The sequence below is a fragment of the Triplophysa rosa genome, linkage group LG5, assembly GCF_024868665.1.
Source record: "Triplophysa rosa linkage group LG5, Trosa_1v2, whole genome shotgun sequence".
Taxonomy (NCBI): Eukaryota; Metazoa; Chordata; class Actinopteri; order Cypriniformes; family Nemacheilidae; genus Triplophysa; species Triplophysa rosa.
Window position 1 is genome coordinate 20649745 of NC_079894.1, and position 21222 is coordinate 20670966.

General features: G+C 39.7%; 2 protein-coding genes across 2 annotated transcripts in view; both read right to left on the reverse strand.

The window, feature by feature from the left end:
• Nucleotides 1-6784, reverse strand: part of kcnq3 (potassium voltage-gated channel, KQT-like subfamily, member 3) — a 37145-nt gene extending 30361 nt beyond the window's left edge. The window contains exons 1-2 of the mRNA XM_057333459.1: nt 6618-6784; nt 5873-6324 (exon numbers count right to left, since the gene is read on the reverse strand). Coding sequence (XP_057189442.1) covers nt 5873-6177 — 305 coding nt within the window. The 5' untranslated portion in view covers nt 6178-6324; nt 6618-6784. The remainder of the gene's footprint in view (nt 1-5872; nt 6325-6617) is intronic.
• Nucleotides 6785-10919: 4135 nt separating this feature from the next.
• dnaaf11 (dynein axonemal assembly factor 11) lies at nt 10920-17766 on the reverse strand. The gene is made up of 12 exons (XM_057333476.1): nt 17739-17766; nt 17353-17520; nt 17168-17245; nt 16853-17025; nt 16586-16770; nt 16259-16435; nt 15813-15887; nt 15586-15651; nt 15009-15078; nt 14640-14735; nt 14054-14139; nt 10920-11471 (listed from the first exon to the last, which is right to left on the reverse strand). The coding sequence occupies exons 1-12, from the start codon at nt 17746-17748 to the stop codon at nt 11273-11275; spliced, it is 1383 nt and encodes a 460-aa protein (XP_057189459.1). The 5' UTR covers nt 17749-17766; the 3' UTR covers nt 10920-11272.
• Between the last annotated feature and the right edge of the window lie 3456 nt (nt 17767-21222).

Genomic DNA, 21222 nt, shown 5'->3' on the forward strand with positions numbered 1-21222 from the left:
TAAAGACATGAACCATGAAAAACCATGGACCACAATTCCAGGTAAAAATCTTTATTGTTCTACCTAAGAAATAATGTCACATACATCTTGGATGGCTTGAGGTTGATTAATTGATCAGCCAGCTCCTCTACAGATATGACTGTTAATGCTAATCCAATGCAGTTTAGGTTACAAATGTTTAGCATTTTTTGCATGCAGTATTTGGGGCTCTTATGTATTAATTTCTGCATTGTGGGGCCTAGTACACATGATTGAACAGTGTTGGAAGTACATAAATGGTTTTACCTGGAAAACTGAGCTCATAATAGACAGACAGACAGACAGACAGAACAACACATTGAATGGTTATTTTGTCTGAGTTGTATCCAGTTATATGCTTTATCAGTAAGGTAAAGATGTGTTTTGTTATAAGTAGCTATTTTCTATATAAATCTCTATATTTGATTATTAATAATTATTCTTAATTCATTAAATAACCCCGACTAAAAAGTAACGAGTAACTAGTACTCTGAGTAGTTTTTGAGAAGAGTAATTTTTACTTTTACTCAATTACTTTTTTAACACCAGTACTTTTACTTGTAATTGAGTACAATTTCAGCAATGTAACAGTACTTGTACTTAAGTACAAATTTCCAGTACTCTTTCCACCTCTGATGATTTGGTAAGGTGCTAACTTTAGCCTGCTAGCACTGAAATCATGATCCCACCCTCCACACGAATCGCCGTCCAAAGCCACGCCTTCTCCAAAACACACGAACGCGCACAAACCAGAAGCTCTTGGATCAATTCCAATAAAATCATGTCTCATTCACCAGTGAGAACACGTTACACTACAAAGTATATAACGTTACTACAATAGCGAAAACAGCTAATATAAACAACAGTTTTGAAACGGGATTAGATGCAGCATAGTTCCCGTTTGACGCTGGGTGACGATGTAATACATAAAGGTCCACAAACTACATAAGCAACATAATCAAAACCCATCAAATCATAACATGTAGCCTACAGTACTACCGACCTGTTCAGAAGTGACCATGGCATCATCTTTGAAACCCTTGACTCCCGTAGCTGCTCCCAGCATGGAAAAGCAACACCGATTATAATCATACCCATCAACACTCCCGTTTTGGCCAGGATTTTCCCGTTTTTCACACCCATCTCCTGTGAAACCTCCGTAATACAATCACGAAGAGACCGAGCGGGAAACCCCCGGAAAGCGGCCACGAACTGACCGTCAGTGACTGGAATGCTTTCACGCAATTTGTAAGATGGTCTTTATTTTTGTTTGTCCTTTGCAAGTGCCACTTGCAAACTTGCACACATTTAACAAGGGGAAAGTTAGGTTCCAGCTGTTTACCTGCCATTCTCCCGCTGTGTCGACACAGCGTATGTGACCGCGCTGATGACGTATGGTGTTTGCGTGAACAGCATGCACAGTGGGATGCAAAATATGTTAACTGAAAATGTACACACGACCTATCATTGCGTTCGGCCCGAATGTAATGACTGGCCGTGTTACGATACTGTGTTTTGGGGTGCCTAGTTTTTTTTGCTGTGTGTTTCCTTCTCTCTTCCTCTCTCTCTCTCACTTTGTCTCCTGCAGTCAAGGTGATTGGTTGCTGCAAAGAATGTTTCCTTTGAAAAGTCTGAGAGCCGGTGGAATGGATCCCTCTTGCGACTTTGCGGGCCAGTCGTAGGACTCAGGGCTCCGGCAGCCGCCAGACCAACACAAGCTTGTTCTGTGTAGTTTTCTTATGTTTCTTACATCAACTACCCACACAAGAAATAGAGAAAGTTCGTTATTTTGGTCCTACGCCTTTCACAGACGATTTATAATTATAAAAATATGATTGGACCACTTTACTTGCTATCAGGATGTAAAGAGATTTCCAACCAGCGTGTCAAAAAATGTTTCTGGACAGGATCACCTATTCTGCCTTTAAAGATGAACCCTTTGTGGAACAAGTTCTGTTTGCTGTTGAAAGCTGTGAATCTACATTAATCATTGCTGATACTGGAAAGACTAGCGAGTTCCTCCCTCACTCTCTGTCTTTATATATAAGGTCGCATGATCATCACCAGCAGGTGAGTAAAAACCCTGTATGTCACCCTAGATGACCACCCGACCTTCAGTTATCATTGCTTTGTGGCAACCACCAGGTCCTACGACCTCATCCTGAGATTAACTTCTAAACTCGCTTCCCCCTGAATCCAATATTTTACCATATTAGACATTCAGCTGACATGTACTTATACAAAGCAACTTACAGTATATTTATTGCTTAGGCACTGCCCCCAGAGCATGCTGGGGTTAAGTGCCTTGTGCAAGGTTGAAATTGTGATGAAGGATCCTGGTAACGCATCCCAGGTTCAGATCATAAATCACTGCCTTTAGGCTTTGAACCTATCCACCTTCAAATTACTCGCACAGATGTAAGCGGCCACCACCCTGTTTGGAAATGCTGCTGCTTGAGTCATATTCAGCCAACATAAATTCTCACATTATGCCCTGCTCAGCTCTCTATATTACTTTCTGTCAGTATCAGATTCCACTTAGAGATTCTGGCCAAGAGTGGAGTCAATGGCTTTGGGCCCTGTTACAAACAGGATACGGCCAAGCTTTACGGTCCAGCTGCGGTGGCATCTTCCAGTTTTGACTCATGAAAATTCTGTTTTCATTTACTCACCTCTGTCATTTAAACCTGTATCATTTAAACATTTTTCTTTTGTAAAACGCAAGAATGTTGACCCTGCTTTGTTGATACAATGAAGGTGAATTGAGTCTGTTCGTCGGTTGCGTGAAATCTCTTTAACATCTCTTTTTATGCCCCCAAAAATGTTGGAAAAATGTAAATGATGACAGAATTTCCATTTAATATCATTAGCTGTTTGCTTCTAGTTCACATGCTTCAAACACATTATACAGTATGTATTATATGTGTTGTATGTATGCATTATAGTAACATATTATATTACAGTCACATGTTCTGTTAGACAACAGACACCCGAGTATCAAGCTCCACATGACGTCAAACATGCGTGTTTAGGAGACAGATCAAAGAATTCCCGCATTTAGAGGAATGCTTCCTGATTCCCGGTTGTATATGGTGGTCTCTGATCGATAACCAAAGACCAAACCAGAATACAGTGCAGAAAATTAGACACATCCTGTCAAATGTTTTAAAGAGCAAGTATCATGGACGTATGAAACTCAAACCTTTTCTTTTTTACGAGCTAAGCAGAACCACTGATCTCATACTCTCACCACCCTACGCCTGTTTACGATACAGTAAAAAAAGCTTCTACTCTAAATATTTTCTTCTACTCTACACAACCCACATAAATGAGGGGTTTTAAAATCTTCTTGAAACGTTTGACCAAATTGATGTAATTAGTTCAATATACAGCATGTATGTATATTGTTCAAAAATGTATATACTGTATATGATGGAGTAAGCCTGACTTTTCTCACAACTTTCATGTGTCTTTGCATTTAGTCTTCCACGTTGCTGTTGGGTGAATTTTGTCATTCTTGAGGTTTGTTTCGGATCAAGTTCAACAGATACTGGACTGGATCTATCACAATACATGCAGATATGCTGATTAAAGGAAAAACTAGGAGTGGTCTCAATGTTTTCCACGGCTGTATATATATATTTCTATTTTTGTCCTACGTAAATCTAATTTTTAAACAGAATTTTTGGATTTTTTTGTATACTTATACTCTGATGTGGTTGCAGGATGTATTCCATCTGCACTATTTTTAATTGTTGGTCTACCGTATGCCATGTTCATGGAGATCACAATAGTACTGCAGATAATAAAATGTGATATGTTGTTAGAAATGAAAGCAGACCACTGTATTCTGTTTTCAGTCATTACTATCACTTCTGAGTACTCAAGTGTCCGTCCCTACAAAATCCAATTCATCTCACCCTCAAACATCTCAGCCGTGACGTTATCACCTCCTGTACATGTGGGTGTCAAACAAAACGTAAAGACTGGGGAGAAGTCTTTCGTATCAGCGTATAGTCCACTGGCAGCCCATCGCTATGGGAACGGCTGAGGTAATTAGTTAGAGTAAGTTACTAATAGTTGGCTCACCCATCCTGTGACACCAGTCTGTGACTAATGACGCCTCTAGAGATGCATGGTCAAAGCATTACATCCTACATATCGGAAATGGATTATATATTTTTTAAAATCATGAAAATTGTTCTGTATACATTATTTAATACTATTGAATGCTGATGTAAGCATTTATTGTTGGTTTGCTTAATTGGTTTTTAATTAATTCGTTTAAATAATACTCATCAAGTGTTGGTAAACCAAAAGTAGCCCTGCTGCACGGGGATAAACAAAGCATCTATTAAACTACAGAAAAGGGAAGCCACACCCAGCGTTTAACAACTTAATTTAATCCTCTCTTCTAGAAACACTGGTGTGGTAGGGTGAGGGCGAACAGAGTTATTAACTCCTCAAGCTTCCCCCCAATACACACACCTACACACACAAACCACACTGTAATGGCATAACACTGTTGAGCACATAAGAAGTTTTTTTTAATCAATTATTCACATTAATATGGTTTGGACTGCCCTCACATGAGACAGAGGGCCCTGGTTAAAAGCCCTAGTACAGTCAGAGAAACCATGCACACATACATTGGGTAAAAGCTTGGCTGAGTTGCAGATGCGATTTACATCCTGTATTAGGCTTTAAAAGCAGTAGACAGGGCCATGAATTATGTCTGATTTGGTGTGTGCTACAGAGGTTTACCATGCTTATGACTTTAGGCGAAGTTGTCCATTTGCACGCTAATACCGTATAAAGAGCAATTTCCAGTGAACATAAGTCAGTAGAAAGATGGTTGCTTGCCTCCATATGACAAGAGTCGCTTGTTGGCCTTAATCTATTAATCAAGCTTGTGCTATACTAGCATTGTGTATGTATTTAGTATTTACGTAACTTTGTGGTGTTTTTGCTTTGGATGTCATGGAAATGGTCTTCCATGGTGTTAGCTCTATATGGCTCCACCGGTACTGATGTCAGGACCATGGACAGCTCCACAGAACAGAGGCACTTTTTCTCAGAGGCACTTTTCCCAGGTGGATGCTGCACACTGGTGGTGGTTGAGGAGAGACCCCCCTCGTATGATTGTAAAGCGCTTCGGGTGTACAACAATACACAATAAAGCACTATATAAATGCCTCATTCATTTATTTATGTCTGGGCTGTACTTCAGCATCATAAACAGTGTCAGAGAACACAGCGTACCTATTTCAGAAAACCCAGTGATCACACGCAGTGTCTCTGGTAGGTGACCGTATGATGCTTTCAAACCTCCACAATCTGCTGCTAGACAGCTGTAAGTGCTTTGGTTTCTGGACACGGAGCTCTTGCAGTATAGCTGGAGATCGGGCTCTCTCAGCACCATGGAGAGCTCCGGCACACATTAGACACTTCAAAGCTCACTGCAAAAGCAGACTTCTGATCAGGCTCTGAGTAAAGAAGCAGTGACTGCTGTCCTGCTCAAAATAGGAGAAAATTGTGGTTTTCCGTTCTGTATCCTACAGCACAAACATTGACATTTGAACCAGAGTTGTTCCGTCCAAATGCAGAAATTTGTTTGGCATGCAATGTGTTCGGATTTAATTTTCTCAGTTTTATGGGCTCATATTAGCTGTAATTCATAATAGGGAGCTTTCCTTGCTTGCTGTTTTCTGCTGTCAACGCTATTGGAACAGTACGTTTTGTGAGATGTGCTGTACATAACCAGGGTTGAAATGAACAGTTATGATCAATATTCAACAGGGACGTTTCCTCCGTGTGTGGTCGCTTTAGGTATTAATGCATCGGATCTACTTACACGAACGCGTGGTAGAGCAGCGCCCATCCTCTCGGTCTCTCGAGCGCGTCGTAGATTAGGTTCTGGATCCGTCGCTTTCTGATGTTATTCCTCTTCACGGGACGAGTGTAGCCCAGGGGCGTCTTGGCGAGCAGACCGATGTTCTGCGAGCCCCGTTTAAAGTCCGAATCTTTGCCCGAACCGACGAGCAGGAACGCGCCGTCTCGCTCCTGCCCCGCGCATTGCTCCAGCTCTCCGGCCAGCGCGCTCTTCCGCTCGCGCGAGTCCTCGGCACCGCTAGCGGCATTTCTGGACCTGATCCCCATGTTCACTGCTCTCGAACCTCGGCGCCGCGCGTTTGGAAGTCCGGGATGGGGCGCATGCCATGATCCGGACGGGGAAAGCGCGAACTCCTTAGTGGCCGTGGGTCATTTAAGGACTTGGCTCGGGGAGGGAGGCGCGAGGCGGATGGGCTGTGGATTTAGAAAAAAACACAAAAGTCTGTCAAAACGCGCACACGTACGCGCGCCCTGTTACACACACTCACTGGTTACACAGAAATTTTGCGTTAAAAATGTCGATGCGCACCCATATCGAACATCGCAGCACTGACAAAGAGCGTATCTTGCGTCCGCAACACCGCCGCGCAACAATTGTATCGCCTGGACGCGCCTCTGAAAGCCCGAAATGAGCAGCACACCCAATGTCTGAATGCGTAAATATAACAGCGCTGCCACTGTCAATTGTATAAACACAGCTGTCTTACCGTATTCAACGCGCGTCCGCATGGTTACTGAATCCAATTCTTCCAATTGTTCTGGTGCTGCCGATGCACTTGAAGCTTGACTGTGGCGCGGGGTAGGAGGAGGCTCGCAGACGGGGGTTTCAGACACGAGCGCGAGACAGAGAGCTCGCGGGCACGTGACACACTACCTGACATAGCATCTCTGTGCCTCGTCAACCCAATATTGCAAGTGCCATCGTAACACAAAACCTCGAAAGGGCTGCTGGAGGTGTTTTCAGATTAATCATGCAGCAGCAGGTTAGGTAACGGTTGGCTGATTGGTGGCAATGTAAATCTAAAAGGTGTATCATAAAACTGTATATAAAATACACAAATTCTGTGTTTTATAGAACTTGGGCATGTGTGAAAAGTTCGTAGAACCGTCAAATGTGTTCAGGGCTAGTTAAAAGGGCGATATAAAAAAGCAACCAACATTTAAAATAAAACATCTAGAAACTAATGCAGTCCTAAAACTTACTGATACATCTGTATTACCCCTAATGGAAGTTGTTTAAAAAATATAGATCTTTTTAACAACCCATTTAGAGCACAAACAACTGTGCAACATCTGCAACACCTGACCTTAAGCCCACCATTCTCTGCTGTGGCTTACTTTTGACATTTACATTCATCTGATTATAGCAAATGGTAAAACATTGTAGCATGTCATCCATCAGCTGTGATATTGGCATCCGTCAGTATAATAAATAAAAGTAGGGAAGGAATAGCAGGTATTTTCAGCACCATAATAAATGTCAGTGGAGATCAGAAAGCTGTTATTGAAAAGAAATACCTGAAACACAATTACATGAAAAAATTTCAAAAATTGAAAGAGAAATAAAGTATTAGGATAAGACTCTTAGTTTGAGATATCCTCTTTTTTTTCTTTATACAATTTTCAGTCAATTTTTGCTCAATCAATCATCATTATTGCTATTGCTGCTTCTTTGCAAATTTATTCTATTTATATATTTAAACATAAGTGTATTTTCTCCTTTAATGTTTATTTTATTATGTTTTTATTTATTTATTTATGTATGAAATGCGCATCCACTCACAAAAATAAAGTTTTGATGTATTTACGGTAGGAAATTTACAAAATATCTTGATAGAGATCTTTACTTAATATCCTAATGATTTTTGGCATAAAAGAAAAATCGATAATTTTGACTCCTACAATGTTTTGTTGGCTTTTGCCACAAATATTCCCGTGCTACTTATGACTTGTGGTCCAGGGTCACAAATGTGTTTTAACCGATAAAATGCTCTCCTTTATTTCTATATTTTTTTCTTTTGTAAAATTGTATTTGCTAATACATGACAATGTGACAAATGTGAAGATAGGCTTACATGCTGTATATGTGGGAAACAAAGGGCAAATGTTTCATACAATAACCCTTGAAATGCTTTAATTCTCCTTGCCGGCAGAAATCCTGCAGATGTATTGGCAATATGACTATATTTCTATTTGTAAAGGCAATAAAGTACTCTAAACTGAAACTAAACCAGAGCCCCACAGTGAGGGAGCTTCTCTGGATTTCATTTATCATTAATGAGATTTACACTCTCTAGGAGAATAAGGTTTCTTAGGTTTCAAATCTCACACATCAAAGATGAGAATATTCTGTACACACTGTAGTTTGTACACTACCTGTGTTGTCTTATATAAGCCTGCACATGCAATATTTCATTTATATTGTTTTGATTGGCCTTTGGTACCTTTGTGTTTTTCAGTCTCTCTGCTGCAGTGGGAGTATCTGACTGCTCTCTCATGAATTGAAATGCTTGTTAGAAGGCAATCCAAGATGGCTGGATAGCCAACTAGACACACAAACCCACATAGAAGTAGAGCTGTGAACCCCTGCCATCCAGAAATCAAAGAGGGGGGGTATATACATTGCATTCAGGGATATTATAAGGTGACCCCGGTACCAGACTGCATTATGGGTTGGTACCTGTAAATCAAATCAAATTCAGCATATCACTTTATCTCTGCCTTTCCTACCCTGCGTATCCAATCATCCCATGTCCATTCAAATCCAGACCCAATTCCCAATTGAGATGAAACGACTGACGTATGTGAGAGATTTCTTTATTCCTATTTCAATAAATGCAGCTTTTAGATGAGTGCTATAAGTCTATATGGCTATAAGCCATAAATTTAAGTGCTTATAATGTCAAGCAGCTGGGAGAGATGCTGTTAACCTCTGAACGATAAAGAGCAGCTAAAGTCCAGCTCCGAGAGCTTGTACCACCATGCTCTGACATACACATCCCTCGGGAGGGGAGCATCTTAGGGCTAGAGGAAAAATGGTGAGAGAGAACAGGCAGAGAGAGGATGAAAAGAAAAGGGATCAATAGAAGTGAAGTAACATCAAAAATGCCCTGGCTCTGGAGTTAGACTCTTGGAAAGTCAGAGGAGATGAAATCTTCTCCTTGTCAGTGATTGGAGGGACAGCAGAGTCAGGGGAGTGGAAAAGACAGAGGGGAGAGAAAGACAAGAGGCCATCTTTGTCAGGGTGACAGGGGTTGAATAATTCAGTCCGTGTCCAGCTGATGGGTGAGATCATCATGCTTTATTCATTCTGACCGATATCGAAAACTTACGGTAGACACTGGAACTGACTTCTCCATATGATAATGCCAGTTTTAATGTGAACACAGTACATGACTCAAATAAAACACTTCAGATCAACCCTTTCATAGTAAATTTTCAGTAGCATAGAGTGGGGGTCAAAAGTCTGAGCCCATACAAAAGAAACCCTATATATAAAAAGTAATACAAATCTGAAACCTAGAAACAAACAGAACATTTTAGATTTTGAGACATATAGCTTTTGACTTAGAACATTAAAAAAGAAAGGATCGTTATTTTGATGTTCCTATTTGAATAAGCAAATCTGTGACATTGGCTATGTTAACTCCTAAACAAAAGATCAGTTTACAGTTTAACTTTTAAACTAATTATTATGCTCATAACCCTATTTGTGATCAAATATTATATGACATTAGAATATGACAAATAAAAGCATCCTCACAAGAGGTCTCTTTGATCTAATTTTAAATATATTTAAAACATGTGTAGCAATAGTTATTAAATTTGTAAAAAGGATTTAGACATGATGCTCTTTGATGTGTAATGGGTTTACTGCATTCTCAAACGCATCTCTGAAATGGCTTTTATAAGATTCAGTCCAGCGAAGCACAGGGGTGTTTAAATGTCAGCAGCAAAATAAATTACTCATCTGCTGACAGGAGTTTTTAATAAAGGGGGAAATGAAACCAGCAAAGCCCACCTGCACGTCCCGATAATTCACCTGCAGACACATAAAACATCAGGGGAAGAACACAACCTTCAACACTGAAGAATGAAACATTGAAAAATGGTGCAGAGCTGTTGAGTGTCAGCTCCAAAAAACTGTGTTTGACCTTTGGTGTGTGTGCGTGTGAGTTGTGTGAACTTTATATGCTTGCTCTCCAGAAAACAGAAATACTGTGGCGGCATGATCTCATCGGTTGGCAGTTCCGCATGTGTCTGACCTCTTTTGCACACACACAACTGTGTTTCACTACATTAGCGAGGATATCGCATAGACTTCCACTGTTTTCATACCAGGCTAATGACATTTTCTATCTCTGAACCAAACACTCACACGGACCTGCCAACATAACTGCATTTAAAGTGAAACACGATCTGACCTAAACTTGAGCTTTTTTCTGGTCTTTTACTTTTTAATGTAGTTCCTGTAGCTTGAATGGTTGAGTTTGAGCTAGCAATGTCAACGTCATGGGTTTGGGTGCCATTGACCATCATCTGTAGGCTTGTTGCTAAACCTCAGCAACATTAAAGGGATAGTTCACCCAAAAATAAAATTCTGTCATCATTTAGTCACCCTCTTGTCATTTCAAACCTGTATGACTTTCTTTCTTCTGCAGAACACAAAAGAAGATATCTTGAAGAATGTTGGTAACCAAACAACGACAGTACCCATAGACAAACATTGGTTTTGTGTCCATACAATAGAAGTGAATGGGTACTGACACTGTTCGGTTGCTAATATTCTTCAGAACATCTTCTTTTGTGCTGTGCAGAAATAAATGACACACAGGTTTGAAATGACAGTAAATACTGACAGAATTTTTATTTTTGGGTGAACTATGACTTCATTATGACTGGAAAATAATTTAAAATGAACTGGCAAATAGTCAAATGAAGTTTATTAATTTGACTGTGCATGTTTTTTTAGAATAGCGAAACAATTTTGCTTAAAATGTATTGCTTCAAATGCTTATACACAGTTTGAAACAAGATTAAAAAGCATTCAGAATAGTGTGTGTGTGTGTGTGTGTGTACTGAATATTTCACCGCTAAAGGTTCATCATCTCACACACACACACACACGCACGCACACACACAGATGACAAGCCTTTAGCGGTGAAATATTCAGTACGCTGTAATGAGACTGACAATTACTCATCTACTCGACTATATGTCTAATGAGAAGAGCTAAATATATTGCACATTATTTCATCACACACACTTCCACAAGCTCAGCAGAGTGTGTGATTATCACTTACGCTCTCTTGCTGTGTCATAGCATAGCATATTTTCTCTCTCTCTCTTCTCTCTCCCTCCCTCACATGAGCGGAGGCACTTCTGGATCATCCACAAAGTCTTTTGACACAGGCCTCTCCTCAAAGCCACAATGCTGATGTGCCTGTAATACCTGCGGGGGTTGGTGGGAAAAATATTTTCCTTTGGAAACAATGTTGGCCAGATTCCCAGCGAGACTTTTACTGGGATCCACCTCCAATAATTCACGCCCATGCGACATCCTACGGAGAGATAGATCGGACTGAGAACATTGTTTTGTTGCAGTATAGGAGTTTATAACTCAAGTGTACTCAGCACATCCCTGCAAAGTCGGGTTCCCCTTTTTCTTATTACTATTCAAAATTGACTTTGTCTACCTCTGAAATGACTTTTATGCGAAAGTAACCAAGCCCTGTCAGATTAAGGTATTGCAGAGCGGTGTATCATAACTGATGTTATGCTTCTCACAATCTAATCAAATTCAATCAAGTGGATAAAGTCCTACCGCCTATTCCTATTAAATATTTTATTTCATTAACAAGTAAATGACATTCAAAAAGTTAAAGGTACAGTGTATGAAATTTAGCGGCGTCTAGTGGTGAGGTTACGAATTGCAACCAACGACTCCACCGCTCACCCCTCCCTTTCAAAGCATTACAGTGGCTGACACAGCAGTAAGCTGTCGTCACATTTTCGCTTCTTTGCCGAAGGAGATAACGTATTTACAAAACACGCTCTTTAGATCAGTTTGTCCATTTAGGGCTACTGTAGAAACAACATGGCGAATTCCATGTAAGGGGACACGCGGTGCATGTAGATAGAAATAGCTCATTCTAAAGTAATAAAAACATAACGCTTCAGTATGTAAGGTCTTTATACATCACTGAAGACACAGTTATGTATATAATACTGCATTTCTGTCACTAGATCCTCCAAAAAATACACATTGGACCTTTAAATGCGTCAGGGTCTTATAATTTTGTCCCAAGTCTGCATCCACTAATGTTGTATTCAATGACATCAGCCTCTGGCCTCTTCCAAACACAAATCCTAGTATGATGGAAGGGGTCATAATCACAGATAAATCCCTCTTGACATACTGTAGACTTACGCTAAAAGGCTTGTGACTTCTGCACACGACAGGGCTTTGTTTAGACAGTTAGATAGCATGAGGGGGTAAACAATTTCTGTTTATTCGTGCCACCGCCGACTACTGTATCAGACCAAACACTATTACACAACATAGCATTTAGAGCGTATCTTATCTCTCTCTGTCTATCTTTCTCTCTCATGCTTTAAGAATAAATCACTGAAAATTTAATTAGAGCAGCAGCTGAAACCTGATTGGCTCCTGAATTACTGATAGTGAGTAATTATATTGTACATTCTGAGCCAATCAGCATCTTACCGGGGTACATTATTACACACGCAGATGATTTACTGAAACAGCAGTGATTTCCTCAGGGGCAGGAACACAAACACAGGTGTGTTGGTGTGTGTGCATGTGTCTGTGACTCACACAAAATAAATAACAACATCGCTGACCACGTTTACATGGACGTCAGTAATCAAATTATTTGCCTTATTCTGAGTAAGCTAATATTACGATTAAGGTGTTTACATGAGTTGCTTTAAGAATATACCTTTCATGTTCCCGTTTTACATGTTACACAGTTCGATTAATGGCATACGTCATTACGTCCCTAAGCGACGTCGTTCGACGTTCCCTCCATAATTTCATGTATCAACAAACAGTTCGTCTTCGCCATGGTACCACATACAGTTTTTGGTGTTTCATTTATTTTCTAGAATTGTTGGCATCTTTCTTGTTTCCCGTTCGGACCAAAAATGTGCTTTCTTGCTTGAAGCCATGTTGTTTGCCGTAAAATGAAACTGCTGTCCACTGCCGTGCGTGTGTGTAACCTGTCGCAAAGTGCCGCAAAAGTTCCTACGCGCCAGTAATAGTGTGATTAAGCTGTGTACGTGTCTATACCGCACTTCGATAATGCAACTAAAATAGGAGTACTCCTAAAATATACAGTTTGTACAGTATAAAAAACATTATGCCTATGGACCGTCCCCACGGAGATAGTAAACCAGACGTGTGTGTGTGTGTAAAGTATGCTGATGAGACATAGAGAGGATCTGACCTCCCGATGTGTCAGGAGGTCAGGCTCAAATGATGTCATCCATCAGTGTTAAGTCACACAAAAGAAGTATGTGTGTGTGTGTGGGTGGGTGGGTGCAAAGACATCAACCACTTTATCTGCATCTTATTTCCATTTTATCAGGTCCTCAATGTCATACCCCAGTGTTCACTTACTGTCCACCTGAAGGACACACACACAATTACACAATGCTGTGAAACTTAGTTAAGTCCCGAAATGAATTCCACACCACTGCCGCACGGGTTAATGCAAAAATACATTAAGACGCATCAGATTTTCCTGTACACACACAGGGGATATTGTTCTGCATTAAAGCAACCGCATGGGACCTCCTGTAGTGAACTGCAGAAAAACAGGGCACAGTGAGGTCTAGAGAGAGAAATCAAATATAAAGCAGCCTACGAGAGGTTATATTCAATTGTAATAGTCCATTAGGAGACTTTTCTTTAAAGCCACATTACTCTTACTTTCTTCAAAAGATGTAAAGGGAATTAACCAAAAGTGAACAGAAACCGGAGGTGTCAAGCTCCAAAAAGCATCATAACAAGTCTATTTGACTCATGAGACTTTAGACTACAGAAGCTCACAAAAACTACCATCTGACAGCTACTCTCACAAGCTCTACTTTTGAAGTTGTTAAATTGGTCGGTCGTTACCTTGTCTTGTTTTTCTCAGTTTTTAGGTCACCTCTAGTGCTGTTTGGTTTAGCAATGTGTTTCTTTGGTTTGATCTCTCCCTGTGCCTAGAAAAAATGCAAATATATCAGATCACTTTGGAAGCAGACTGGTTGTATGTAATCCAGACATGTATGGTTTTCTTAAAAAATAAAAAACAGATCTTTAAAGAGATAGTTTGCCCAAAAATGAAAATTCTTTCATCATTCACAAAGAAGATATTTTGAAGTATGTTGGTAACTGAACAACAATGGTACCCATTGACTTGCATTGGTTTTGTGTCCGTACAATAGAAGTGAATGGGTACCGCCGTGTTTTGGTTACCAACATTCTTCAAAATATCTTCTTTTGTGTTCTGCAGAAGAAAGAAAGTGATACGAGTTTGAAATGCCAAAATGGCGAATAAATGATGACAGAATTTTCACTTTTTGGGTGAACTATCACTTTAATAAAACATTGGATAGTTTAGACTTTAAGTTTCATTGAACCCTATAACACACTATGAGAATGAATTAGGATGGAGTTAATGGTCAAAGAGTGTTTTTCAGGTGTAGTGAGTGAGATGTACCAGGGGTAGTGTGAGGAGCAGGTGGCCGGTGGTTTGGGATCTCTTGGTTGTGCTGCTGTCGGGTTTAACTTCTGCAGGCAAAACCAGCTGGAACACCTGCGTACACACACACATTTTTATTCATGTGGGGTTTTAAGTGCTTGTCATGGTGAATGTAACCTACACCATAAACCACATATCCATCAATACTGTCACACATTGACACACACTGGAGTGTGGTGAGGCAAGGACAGTTACTCGTCCTGGTCTGTCGCAGATTTGTGGGGAAATGAAGCAGAATAAAGAGTGTAGATTTACTGCCGAGTAATCAGCTTTAAAGGTCAAACTCATCAGAAGAGAGAAAGAGAGAGGACGAGATGGATAGACTACCTTTCTTTTGATGGTCACTCTTACGTACGTTGGCTGAACATCCACATCCAGCAGTGAGGTGTCCAGATGCCTACAGTACAGAAAAGACCAATGTGAATGTGTGCTGTAGGAGAAAAATAATTGTAGAGAAATGCATCCAAAAATCATTTAAGAAGAGATAAACAATACGGCTGGATTAGTTCAATCTCACAGAACCTTATTTTTAGATTTCAGAACCTTTTTTCTTCCATAGGAAAAACTACAATTGTAGTAAAAAGTGCCCCGGAACTGTTTGCTTTCCTACATTCTTCAAAATATCTTCTTTTGTGTTAAACAGAACAAGAATTGTATAAGAAATGTATAAAGCAATTTTTCCTACTATGGTAGTTAACGGTGGCCAAGAACTGTGTGGTTACAAGTATTCTTCTAAATAAGAAATGTATACAGATTTGGAACAAGTTGAGGGTGAGTAAATACAGACAGAATTTTCATTTTTGGGTGAACTGTTTCTTTAAATACCACAATGCCTTAGTAAGTTCACTTTTTATGGTTAAACCTATAAAAAGTAAGTCTCAAAGCCCATTTGTGCTTTAAGTACCTGTATACATGCAAGTCCAATAGCATGCAGTTGTTGTTCTCATCGTCTGTAAGACTAAAGTCCAACCTTGTAAAAAGAAAACAGATGCTAGTAAAACATATTCATGCAGCCGAGCAACTGCTTTGAAATGAATAAGAAAGCAAGCACATTGCTTTCTACGTATGTGTTGATAGTCAGATGTGTGGCTATGCAAAGTATTGTGTATATTTCTGCATGAATTTGTGTACTTGGGCTCGTTGACGTTCAGCACTCGTCCATCTGCAGTGATCAGAGATCTGGGAGTTTTGGCTTCATGGTTCTCTCTGTATAAACACAGAAGTGCTTGTAAGAGAATGCGTTTAAAAGCAAGCTTAAATTTCAAACAATTACTATACATAAACTACATTAGACCTCTGCGTTCTCCAATAAAAACCTTTACAAAACTGGCAGCTGGCTTATAATTCAAACCTCTCCAGTCACGATGGAAGATTAGGAAATAATTCAAAATCAACATTCAGAAATATTACTTTGTTTAAGTTGAAGTTTGTGCTGCACCTTCGGTTAGAAATCTTCAGGGATTTCATTAATATAAATGTAAATGTTGAAATTGTTTCTGTTGTAATATTATAGGGTTGGTCGTAGCATCTTCAAGAACTATTACAGGGCTGTGAATGCTTCTCTGTAGTAAGACTACCTCTCTCTCTCCTTTGTCTTTTTCTTTTCCTCCAGATGGCGATGGGCTTCTAGTCTGGACTCTGGTGTAAATGCGCATGGCTTTTCCCAGAATTCCCTTTCCTTATCTTCTGCGTCTGTGTGAGAGCTTGATTCCTGATTCTGGTGAGTCATTCCAGTTTGTGTCTCAGTGACCAACCTGAGTGAAATATGATTGCTGGTAAATTAAAACAAAAAAGAAAGCGCTCTAACACAGACTAAATACACAAAACATGGCTCTATTGATCTCTATTTTTAATGCATATCTAATATAATTACAGGTATCTGGTCGTATTTATAATAAACTCACTGGTTTATTTGAGGATGGTTCTGTGTTTGCCCTTGGTCTTCCGTTTCTCTTAAGGCACTAATTTTTTGCTTCTCTCTCTTCTCTGAATACGCCGCCTCCTGCTCTAAGACGCGCTTTCTCACTGCATCCAGTTCCTGTAATGCCTCGATACGCTCAGCTCGTCCGATTGCTTTCCCATCCAGCCACTGTAAAAGGAAAAAAGCAATCATTTATTCACAACACCAGATTGAAAGCGCGCTTTTTCTCTCTCTTTTTATAGGGCGGTACCTGTAGCTGAGGGAGACAGGCTATTACACACTGTCTGTATCCCTGGAATTCAGCACAGGGGTTTCCAACCAGGTAGATCTCTCTAAGATGATGGTTGTGCTTTAGAGACTCAACGCTGCTCAGCTTACCCACAAAATTCACTGTGAGGTCCAGTTTCTGTAAGCTCTCACAGCCTACACAAATATACATTGTAGTGTAAAGCGTAATGTTTCAGGTACCATACATAACATTACGGATGTGTGTATCATGAATACATAAAACATTCATCATGCTAATATGGCAAAAACACAAACCATAACTGAGTATCAAAGTCACCTTCTAAATTCTCAATGACTTCAATGTTGTTCAGTGCCAAATTTAAATATTCCAGCTTCTTTAGTTTGCTCACATTTTCTGCAGAAACAGACATAAAAAGTATGTATCATGTTGATGCCGTATATTAACAAGCGTATGCGTTTAGTTTGTGTATTGTCACATAATGTACAGGAATGTCTGGTTACCTATCTTAGGGATGAGGTTGTTTTGTAAGTAAAGGATTCTGAGGTCTCTGCACCAATTGTGAATGTGCTCGATCCTCTCAATGTCCTGCTGATGGAGGGAAACCTCCTCCAGGGAAAAGATCTCGCCATTATTGTGCTCTGCTCTGCGGCGGATCAGATCCTCGCTGACTGAATACAGGAGAGAAAGAGAGAAAAGAGAAAGAGAGAGAAAAGAGAAAGAGAGGAGCAAATTACAAGCCACTGAACCACAATGAAAAATCTCATTTAAAATGTCCGCTATTTAAAAATATCCAAAATAACATTAGTTCAAAGGTCTATATGGTTTATCTTAAAATATATATTATAGTAATGGATAAAAACAAAGACTTTGTAAGAAATTAACTTACTGCGGACCATGGCGTGCCGGTGCTTGTGTATTGGTGTTGCTATAGATACGAACATGCGGAAGGATCTCGTGCGCATGCGTTGCCGTAGAAACATTCCAGCGGAGCAATATATAGAAGTGAACGACACAAGATTCAGGCAATCACTTAATATTTATTTCGACAAGTACAGCTTTAAAATTGACATTAAAATGTTATTAATTCTGAAAATTGCTTATAGAAAACACTTCGTGGTTATTCTGTATAAATAAAAACAAAAGAGAAGCAAACGTGGGGTTTCATTGGCTAAGTTTTACTGTACGTCCAAGACGCAACTCTGCCACCTAGCGGTTACTCAAATAGGTGACAGTTTCAAAACATAATATTTAAAAGCATTGTTTAATATTATTTAATGTCAATTGATATTTCATATTTTTATTTTACATTATTATTTAATTATAAAGGACTTGTCTATGAAGTTTTGAATTGAAAATAATCACGTTTTAAGTACATCAGTAATAATAGCATTTAAAGTGACCACAAACATGATTTATGACCTTTATATGATATTACATAACTTATTAATAAGAAGGGCAGACATTATGTTTTCTAAACTGAAAAATTGTATGCAAACAGGAGTGCCAGTCATACAATAAACAAGTCCACTAGATGGCATGCAGGAACTCAAAGGTATTTTTAACACAGCTGTTGATTATCCTTACATATTTGCTTTCATAGTTGAATGGAATGATATGGTAACACCCTATTTTTTGCTTAACTATAGCTTTAACAAAAACGTGCTTTATTGGTTGAGAGTGATCAATGTATGTGCTCCATTTGTGCTACTTCAATGTTTCAGTCTGAAAAGTTTGTTTATAAAGTTTCGGAACTGATTGAACTGGTTTCCGTGAGTTAGCTAAATCTGACAAAACCTTCCTTTGTGGATAATGAGGGATGCCTTAAGTTTCTTTTAAGATTTTTCTGGTTCTGAGTTTCTGAAGACACTACAATTGGAAGTTATATAGATTATATACACACATTTCCCTACATCATTAAAAGAGAGAGAGCTGGCAGTGATGTTGAATGGGTCTGTTGATCCAGAAGGAACAGAGAGAGGCTGGAAACTCTACACAGACACAAAGGCACATCAGGAACATTATATAGAAAAAAATCTCTGTAAAACATTCTCTCCTTTCCCTGTTGTCATGGCTCTGCTTCATTTAGTCATGTTTTTCTTGGTCCTGTAGCAGAGCCAGGACAAAGTCTTTGGTTATGTGTGGAGAGAAACATATTATTGTCCTTTTGACAATAATATACGTTCTCTCCAGTGTCTCGTCATTGGCCCCGCCCCTCTCGTTTCCTTGTTATCTTTCCCTGAGTGTTTTATGTTCCACACCTGCCTTCGTTCGTTATCCCTCGTTTGTCTTCCCCTATAAATGCCCTCATGTTTCATTGTCTTGTGCCTTTCGATTGTGTTCTGTCTGATGGGTCCCTGGTCCCATGTTGTTGCCCGAATGCCTGTTTCTTGCCTTTTCCTGGAACTGTGAGTTTTGTGTTTTTTGCCTTAGTTACCCTGCCGTGTTTTTTGACGTTTTGTCGTGTTTAGTTTTAGTTTTTTGCCCTGCTGTTCTTGCCCCCTCGTGGGAAGTTTTTGGTTTGCCTTTTGATATATCTTAGTTACCCTGTCTGTCCCCCATTGTGGGTGTTTTTTTGTTCTTTGTGTTGATTAAACTGGTTAACCCCTTCACTGCCGTTGCCTGCGCTTGGGTTCTTCTCCGTGTCTTCCTGACAGCTGTGCTGTTTTTCAGATCTCTGTCATCTGGAGGAAATGGATGTGATCATCTGTGTGTGAAAGCTGCTCCATCTCATCATGTCTCCTCCTCAGATCATCAATCTCCTGCTCCAGATGCTTCAAGAGTCCTTCAGCTTGACTCACTGCAGTCTTTTCCTGATCTCTGATCATCAGCTGGTATTATTTTCTATGAATGATAAATCAGATAAACTAAAGTTTAAAAATATAAATGTTCTATAAAATTTTAAATGATCTCATAAAAAAAAATATATATATGTATATATGTGTGTATATATGGAGCAAAACTGACATTAACACGCCAGACATTCAAAACAGCGTTGTTGCTCATCCAGCTGCTGGGACTTGCCTCCAAAAAGTTTAAGGCGACTAGTAGCTCTCAGGTGACTTAAAAGTCCTGATGGCGATGGGCTGACTTGGTTAACCCTCCTAAATCAGAAAAACCACCTTTTGCCCAGGATCCAAACCCCGAGCCAAACAGTAAACAATCCCAGCAGTAAAGCTTTCGCGTCTTTGTTGATGCTGTCATCCAGGTGTATGGCCTGTAGTTGTTGGGGGTGAAATGCCGCGCATAAACTTGGGTGTTCTGCACCAAATCGATCTCTGGCGTGGGTCTGCCTTTGCTGACTTTAAATGAAAAGTTAAAAGTTAATTTTGAAAACGGCGTTGTTAATAAATAGGAAACGATGTCCTCATTCATGCATTCATGCATTCATGCATGCATGCATGCATGCATGCAACGCGCTACTAGTTTTTTAAACGTTTCTGTCCAGTTCCCACAGCGGACGGAACTTGTCATAAAGTTAGACTACGTTCACACTGCAAGCCTTAATGCTCAATTCAGATTTTTTGCTCAGATCAGATTTTTTGCTGTTCACACTATTTTTAAAATGTGGCCAATATCAGATTCCAGTATGAACTGGTGATGGTTATAAACTGAATCACATGCGCAAAACAACAATAACACGTAACAGGCAGCTCGCTTTCATACAGAATTAAGCAAGGGTCAAGTCAGCGGGTGTGTTTGAATTTCTGCGGTCCCTCAGCCAAGGGAGGCCCACCGCAGGTTGATCAGACCTGGGTGTGTGTCGCATTGTTACAAGGTCATCTGGCAGCCCATTCTGTGTCCATCCGACTCAACCACAGCCATTGGCTTCTTCTTTCCACACCACTGGCCAGTTCTTGATTATCCTCCACTGGACCTGTCCTCTGAAAGTGACCTATTGTCAGCTATGATGACCTCTGCACTGAATTAGCTCACAATGATGGCAACATTGTTGTACAAACAGCATATTTAGACTGATTCTGTTCCTTTTAAATAAAGAGTTAATAGAAGTAATTTAAAATGATAATGAATGTTTTAATAGTTTTATTCTGCGCATTACAAGATGATGATTGAGAATCATTATAGAAAGGGGTTTGAAATGACCGAAATGCGTATTATCACTGTTTATGCAGTATTTTTATTAGCATCTTGGACAGATCTTTAGCATGTGTATATTTGTTGCTAATAATTAAAAACAATTTGACAAATGCCAGTAAGAGAATAAATACATCCACTAGGTGATAGCATCATACAGACACAAACTGAAGTTCAGACACTGTAAGACTACCCATTTGTGTTTATCTGTTACATTCACCTGCATCTGTTGTCGTCATCATCTAAATATTATTTGTAGAATCTCTATATCATATAGG